The 8,204-nt window shown below is 39.5% G+C and overlaps 1 protein-coding gene across 1 annotated transcript in view; it reads right to left on the reverse strand.

Annotated features, from left to right (window-relative positions):
• Positions 1-4,274: 4,274 nt before the first annotated feature.
• LOC138895957 (probable GPI-anchored adhesin-like protein PGA55) overlaps positions 4,275-8,204 on the reverse strand; it is a 10,406-nt gene continuing 6,476 nt past the window's right edge. The window contains exons 4-5 of the mRNA XM_070180724.1: positions 7,850-8,194; positions 4,275-4,720 (exon numbers count right to left, since the gene is read on the reverse strand). Coding sequence (XP_070036825.1) covers positions 4,275-4,720; positions 7,850-8,194 — 791 coding nt within the window. The remainder of the gene's footprint in view (positions 4,721-7,849; positions 8,195-8,204) is intronic.

Here is an 8,204-nt window from a genome sequence, read left to right on the forward strand (position 1 = left end):
CTACCCAAACCCTAATCATTCCCCTATACGACTCAATCGCCCCCTTTCCCTTTTCACTCTCAATTCTCTCGTTTGCCCAGCTCCATCAATCAAAGGACCTTGCACAAATTCGTTCAATGTCATGAGATTTAACTTCAAATCATCTCTTTTGTCTCTCATATTAACGATTCTCGCTGAATCTTTGCTCGTTTTATCTTGGTGATTCAAAATCCCCAAATCCGAAACCCTAGACCAAATAATGCAATGCCAAATCTTCAGAATCCTTCTATGTTTTGTTAAATGTATGGCATGCATGAACGTTTCTCAGCTCTATCATGATTATTCTTGGTCCAGAGGTCAAGCGAAGTGACCTCTGGACATTGAGGCTCTTACCTCGATGTGCAGAAGTGTAGTATGAGTGCACCATGGTCGGTACCCAGTAAGTATCAAGACTAACCTCGATGGAGTAGTGACGAGGTACAAATCAAGACACCTACTAGACAAAATAACCCGTGCAGTATTGAAGTATAAAGCTAATAACAAAAGCAGATATCAATAAATGGAAACAAGAATCAACAAGTGATATAAATAATAAAGCAATAAGAACACTGTGAAGTATAGTTAAAACAAAATAAGGAACACAAAGGACAACCAATTAATCAAGTCGTTCTAACACAAGTTTCACAACGAAATCACTCTGTGATACCTCAGCTCATAATCACAAGTCACGAGTCTCAACCCACCATCCTATGCTCATAGCACCTTGTGCCCACATTTCAAATCACAACCGCACGGACAACTCACATGCCAATATCTCAATCCGCCCGGCATGATCACGGGCTCACATTCACAATTCGCCCGACATGGTCATACACTCATAATCACAATCCACCCGACATGTTCATAGGCTCATAATCACTATTCGCCGACATGGTCATAGGCTCATAATCATAATCTATACAAAGTGGTCACAGGCTCAATATCAACATTAAAATCGATAATACAAGAACACATGGTCATGATTAATAAATGTCAAGTTTCATGCTCCTGAGCTAGTATAGGTGGCATGCTACGGTGTATGCTTATGCGAGTGTACTACTGTAGCCCAAGTCAACAAGTAATATCAAAGATATCGAGTAGATCATTGTAGCAACACGACAAATCATGTAAGGTGTATGACATATGTAAGGAAAAGCACACCATCACACGAAAATCACCAACACAATATCCCCAATCATCACTGACATTGCTACCCTTATCTCTCTGATAGCCACCCATATCACTCCGCCCTGACAATTATATTAGCCACCCATATCACTCTGATAGCCCCCCTTATTACTCTGTATAATAGCCACCCTTATCGCTCCGCCTAGACAGTAACACAAAAGCCACCCGTATCACTCTGTACATTCAACATGCCATCCTTATGCTCCACAAAACAAAAACGGTGAAATACCACCCTTATACTCCGCATAACAACAACCAAGCACACAACAATTCACATGTTCTAACATCACCATAACACGACATATCAACTTGTATCACAAGTGCCCATAGGCCACAACCTTTCCAAAGATCCAACAATATCAATATTTCCACAACAAATAGCCCACGACTCAACATAATGTGTATGAAATCTCAATAACAACAAAATAAACGGGAAAGTAACTCAAAAAGGAATAACACCCCCTTTAAACATAACTTCAATTAAAATAGATTAATTACTTTCGATAACCTCAATCCCAATTAATTGTTTAAGGATAAACTCAATAGTGAAAGTATTTCTATGAAATGGCAAACTTCGGATTCTGGTGTATGAATAGGCTAATAATGAAAGAGATGGCATGAACTAGCAGTACGTCTAAATGAATGAGAATAACCCGGCAAAAAAAGGATATCATGTAACAACAATTTTAACTAAGAGTAACTTCACAATAAAGGAAATCACATAATGATAAAAGTGATAACAACTTCAAATAAAGCATATATGAGCAAACTCGATAATTAAAGAATATGACATGTAATGACAACTTCAAATAAAGCATGTGATAGTATACATGACGAATAAAAGATATAACATGTGCTAACAATTCCAAATAAGTACATGAAAGAAGCCTAAGAATCTAAGTCGGTCAATTTTTCACATATAAGCCCAAGTATGTACTCGTCACCTTGCGTACACGGCTTTCACATGATACAAATAGCACGAACGACTCAAATCCTAAGGGGTAGTTCCCCCATACAAATTTAGGCAAAATACTTACGTCAAAGAAGCTAAACCGGTACTCTAAAATGACCTTCTCGTGTGAAACAGACTCCGAACGGCTCAAATCTAGCCAATATAACTTAATATCATAAATAAAAATCATAGGAAATAATTCCATATAATAAAACTTCGATCTTTAATGAAAACTAAAAAGTCAACCTTGGGCTCACCTCTCGGAACCCGACAAAATTCACAAAATTCAAACACACATTCCTATATGAGTCCAACCATACCAAAATTATCCAATTCCAACATCAAATCGACCTTCAAATCCTCATTTTACATTTTTGAAAGTTTATATAATAATTCTCATTTTCTGCCATTCAAATCACTAATTTAATGTTAAAAACAAAGATGGAATCACGAAATATAATCAAATCTGGATAAAGAACACTTACCCCAATCCAAAGTGTGAAAATCTCCTTCATAATTGCCCAAATCCTAGCTCCATAGCTCAAAATATGATAAAATGACCAAGACCTTCAAAATAGAGTACTTTAAACACTACTCCAGAGGTACCCTTCGCGATCGCGATTCAAAAATTTTCCAGCGCAAATTTTACCCTTCACGATCGTGTCCATTCCCCGCGATCGCGATGAACAAATTCACATTACCCTTTCCAAACTCTTCTCATATAGTATGTAGTTTAATAGCCATAACATTTTGTACAAAACTCCAAATGATAAATGGTTTAATTTTCTAAAAAATAAACTCAATGTGCTACAACTTCCATTTTTGGATCATCTCAAAATTTCTTATAAATTGCAAGATATGAGCTTCAAAAATTGGGTCAGTGACAGTAGAATGTCCCGAGCCCCTTGGGACCCCGTTCTAACATACCAATAACATCCGTACAATAATGCGGACCTGCTCGAGGCCTCAAATCACATCAAACAACATCAAAACTATAAATCACACCTTAAATCGAACTTAATGAACTTATGAACTTTCAACTTCTACAACTCGCGCCGAATTATATCAAATCAACCCGGAATAACCTTAAATTTTGCATGCAAGTCCCAAATTACATAACAGAGCTAGTCCAACTCTCGGAATCGCAATCCGAGACCGATATTCACAGAGTCAACTCCCGGTCAAACCTCTCAACCTTCCAAACCTTCAACATTCCAATTTTTTCCAATAAGCACAATGCGAATATGACTAAATATGCAAAGACAAACACACAAGTTAACTATTAAATAAAACCGGCAGGCACAACTCCCTATCAGTACCATACTACGAATCAATTCTACAAAGGAGAATCAAAATATATGACCTAACCATAAGGATCTCATCCTAATATAACCCCCCACCGCGGCACGTATCCCGGTTAAAACATATCAAGCCATATGAAAGTCCGAGGATCCTATCTCCAGCTCTGAATCACAAGTAGAATACACATCATACCAACCGAACCCTTCCACTTATTCAATTCCGTGAAAAACAATCACAACATGTAACGAACTCCCCATACCGGTAGATCATCTAAATCACAAATCATAACCAAACCATCCAGAAATCACATCAAAAACTACTGTAATGAGTTATAGAAAGCCACTTCTAGTCTCATAGCTCTCAATAGTGAACAAAACCAAATGATAGGCGTGGGCTACCACTATAGAATCTCCCAACAAGGGTAAACACATAATTATAGTACAAAATAACGAAACTCACCCTTATGTGAAGCAAGATAGGAGGACTCACCCCAATACGCAGAACCGAATCAAAATACAAATGATGCTCCTCTATAACAAATTGAAACCATACCTGTAATGACATCATCTGGTGCAGTGGCCTCAGGCCTACCATAAAAATCATATCAACGGGTCAGGCCTCCCCCTCTAGGGCGCCCTCTACCCGCCTGTCCTCCACCTCTAACTTACTGTGCAAGTGGCATAACAACTGGAATAGAGCTCGCAACCTGAGCGCTCTGATGAAATCTGCCCCTCCCAAGTCTAGGACAATCTCTCATGATGTGCCTGGTATCACCAAACTCACAACAACCCCTTTGCGGTCGTGGTTGCTCGTACTAAGTCTGTACCGGATAACTTGAATAACCGCTGTACGAACCCCGTACCAGTGGTGCACTTAAAGAACTAACTGGAGCACCACCAATATTCTGAAGTGAGGACTTGACTAGCCGACTACTCGGGCCTCCGCCATGATGGGACACAAATGAAGAGTAGAATCCATTGAACCTTCCAGAACCTCGAGACCTCTCGGTCTCCTTATCCTCCCTCTCCTCACCCCGAATACGCTCTAACATCATGGCAATCTCCACCACCTTCTGAAATGGAGTATCAGTATGGAACTCCCGAGCCATACTGAATCTAAGATCATAACTGAGCCCTTCAATGAATCTGCGGACTCGCTCTCTAACTGCAGGAACCAAAGTAGGTGCATGACGGGATAAATCACCAAACCTGATGGCATACTCTGACACCTTCATGGTGACCTGGCGCGACTGCTCAAACTCTGTACGCCACGCATCCCGGAGGGTCTAGAGAACAAACTACCTCAAAAATATCTCTAAAACTGAGCTCAAATGGGTGCTGCTGCATCGGCTGGTCTATCCTCCTCATAAACTTGGCAAAACTGATACGTTTCTCCCGACAGCTAAAATATAGTAAAAACAACTTCGCTCACCCCTACAAATACCCATTGTGCAGAGAATACAGTGACACTTCTCTAGAAATCCTTGTGCATCCTTGATCCACGTCCAATCTGCACTCAATAGTGAGTGGAAACGGTCGTTGGAAGAATAGTACCCAACAAGAGTTGAGATCGATTTTCACAGGGAGTTTAATATGGGTGTTAGGGTATACACTTGATAAGAGCAAATGAAATAACTAAATTGTGCTTCCAAACAAAGGACTTTGTTTTCTACTTTCAAATTATCACTAACAATTATAAACTAATGAGAAGAAACTAGAAAGAGAATGATTGTTTTTGTTGTTTTTACCAAATAGTTAAAAAGCCTAGGGGTGTGACCTTTACCTAGGTGTTTGCCTAATGGGTTAAGTACTTTAACACTTGTTTTATTGATCAGGGTGTATTATATCTCTCAACTCTAAGTTACCCACTCAATACCTCTCGGTCATAGAGTGATTTTGCCCAATTTGGCTTTCTCAATCCCAAATGGTTATCAAGCTAAATAGTTGATATGAGCTCAAGTCGGGTTTTCCCTATCTGTAGTTCAAACCCTTTAATTAGGCTAATCAAACCCTTAATTAACCCAATTTCTTGTTAGCCAAGCTTTCCTAAACTAGGTCCCTCTTTCTCAAGTAAAGAAATAGTCAAAAGACATGAATCAATGTTTGCAACCATTAATTCTAAAATTAAAGCATAAACAAGGCTAAATAATGAATACCCAATCATAAACAAGCATTAAATTAAATACCCATAAGGTTTTCCCACTAGGGTTGGGTCACAACCCTAGTAAAAGTCTAGCTACTCATAGTAGAAAATGAAGAAAACAAAAAGGAAATACTAATTAAACTCATAACATAAGATTAAAATGATAAACTATGATGTTTTAATCCCAAAATGATCACAAATTTCCTAAAATGGAAAATTACAACGGCTACAATTGCTTGAAATTCAAAACTTTACCTAAAAGTGTGATTCCCGACTATTTATAGTGGTCCATAATTCGCTGACAAAAATGCCCCTCGAGATCTTCTGCGTCCGTACAATTCCATGTGCGGTCCGCACATTGCTTGGTCTTGCAGGGACTTAGATTCTACAGCCGCACAATTTGGTCTGCGACTGCAAGTCAGCTTCTGCGGCCGCACAATTCTAGTTCGGTCCGCACTTCAGGCAAGGTTTCAAGTCTTGGTAATTTTCACACTCTCTGAACTTTTGATTCTTGTCAGTGCGGACCATGTTCTGCAGCCGCACAATTCATGTGTTGTCCGCACTTCTGCTTAAAGACTGCTGGGCTTCTTTAACAGTTATACGGGCACAGAGGGAATTTTGCAGTCCGTACTTTCTTCTACGATTGCAAAAATACCTCTGCAGACCGCACTTCTTGTGTGTTGTGCCCCTTCTTGCCTTGTGAGTCAGAACACTCCTTTTTTAGTCAGATTTCTTTATGAGAGCCTAAATTTCCAACATTTCCTGTAATTTGCACACTTTCATTAGTGTTGGGAACATAAATCAATACTTTCAGACTAAAACAAAAGCAAAAAGCTACTAATAAGTGCTCAAAATCAACACTTATCAACTCCCCCAAACTTAAGTCTTTGCTCGTCCTCAAGCAAATAATTTAGTTCCCACCTCCGCAAAGTTAAAGGTCATTTCAGCGAGTCAATGGTGAGCCATTCATACTCAGTTTGGACCAAAAGTTACCCACAGTACTCATGCATTATCAACAAAGTGACAAGTCAAATATTCATGCACATATAGTTCTAATGTGACATTTGAGCTTCATAAATTGACTTTACTCATCAAGGACTCTTCTTCTATCATGTAGGTTATAGTGGACTCCAAACACTTCCTCCTCTACCTTCCATTTGCCAAGCTCACTTAAAAAGTTAGCATTCAATCTTAAGATTCATGAAAGGTTCACTCTTCTCTCACAAGAGAATGTCACAAGTACGGCTTCAAGTACCATAGGCTTGCCCTCATGTAGATTACCACTAATGTAAGCTCACTCGGTTCGAAATCAAGTAGGGCTTATTTCGTGTTGTAATGAGGGCTCTTGGATTAGGGTAGGATACGATATGGGTAACTGGTTACACCTTTCCTTAAGCAATCCACATTTTCATTTCTCGGCTCACAATTACCAATTCCTAGAGGCATTTTCTTTTTATTTAGGGGCTAGAGAGACTTAACATCACTCTTTCTTGTCCATTTCATTCTTTTTCTCCCTTTGATGCTCATGTTAGGGATCATTACCTCTTTTCAAATCCATCAACCCTTCCACTTATTCTCTTTTTTGCTTTTTTTCTTTTACTTTTCTTGCCTTCTCTTTTCATAGATATCATTTTTTTTCTTTTCGTGCCTTGATACCTTTTTCAAATTCCTCATCTCTCCCCGAAACTTATGCTTTAAGCCACTTATTTTACAAGAATTCTAAGAAATGTCCGGGTGCCAAGAGAGGATCACGACAAAACAGGTGAAGGCTTATAACATGGTTATCAAATGAGAAAGGCTAGAGGCTCAAATGGGGTTGACTAGGGATAACGACACTGGTTGGCAATAGAAAGCACAAACGGGCCAATGAAAGACTACAATCATTTCTCAAACCAAACAAAACTTAGGATTTCGCCTTGAAGCACATTCGGGCATGTTCTAGACCATTCACACGGATTGGACTAGCAACAATTCATCTCACCCCTCGCGCAATTAGATCGTAAAAGAGGATAGAGTCGAGATCTTACAACAACCACATTCAAGTTTAAAGATCACTATGGTCCAATAAACCACTCGATGATTGCCAAAGTCAACTCAATAGTCTCAAAGTCACTAACTAGAGTTATTTCTTTCAAAAGCATTGTCTCTAACCATAACCACGTAGTTAAGTGTGTTGGTACCAAATGAAGCATGATTAACTCTTCGAGAATGACTTGATTAGGCCATAACTACTACTACTACTACTACTGCTACTGCTACTGCTACTGCTACTGCTACTGCTACTGCTACTGCTACTGTTACTGCTACTGCTACTATTACTGCTACTGCTAATGCTACTGCTACTGCTACTGCTACTACTACTGCTACTGCTACTGCTACAGCTACTGCTACTGCTACTGCTGTTGCTACTGCTGTTGCTGCTGCTACTGCTGTTGTTACTGCTGCTACTGCTACTGCTACTACTGCTACTGCTACTGCTACTACTGCTACTGCTACTGCTGCTGCCTACTGCTACTGCTGTTGCGACTGCTACTGCTACTGCTACTGCTACTGCTACCGCTACTGCTACTGCTACTGCTACTGCTACTGCTACTGTTAATGC

This window comes from Nicotiana tomentosiformis, chromosome 7, assembly GCF_000390325.3.
Source record: "Nicotiana tomentosiformis chromosome 7, ASM39032v3, whole genome shotgun sequence".
In the NCBI taxonomy this organism is placed as follows: Eukaryota; Viridiplantae; Streptophyta; class Magnoliopsida; order Solanales; family Solanaceae; genus Nicotiana; species Nicotiana tomentosiformis.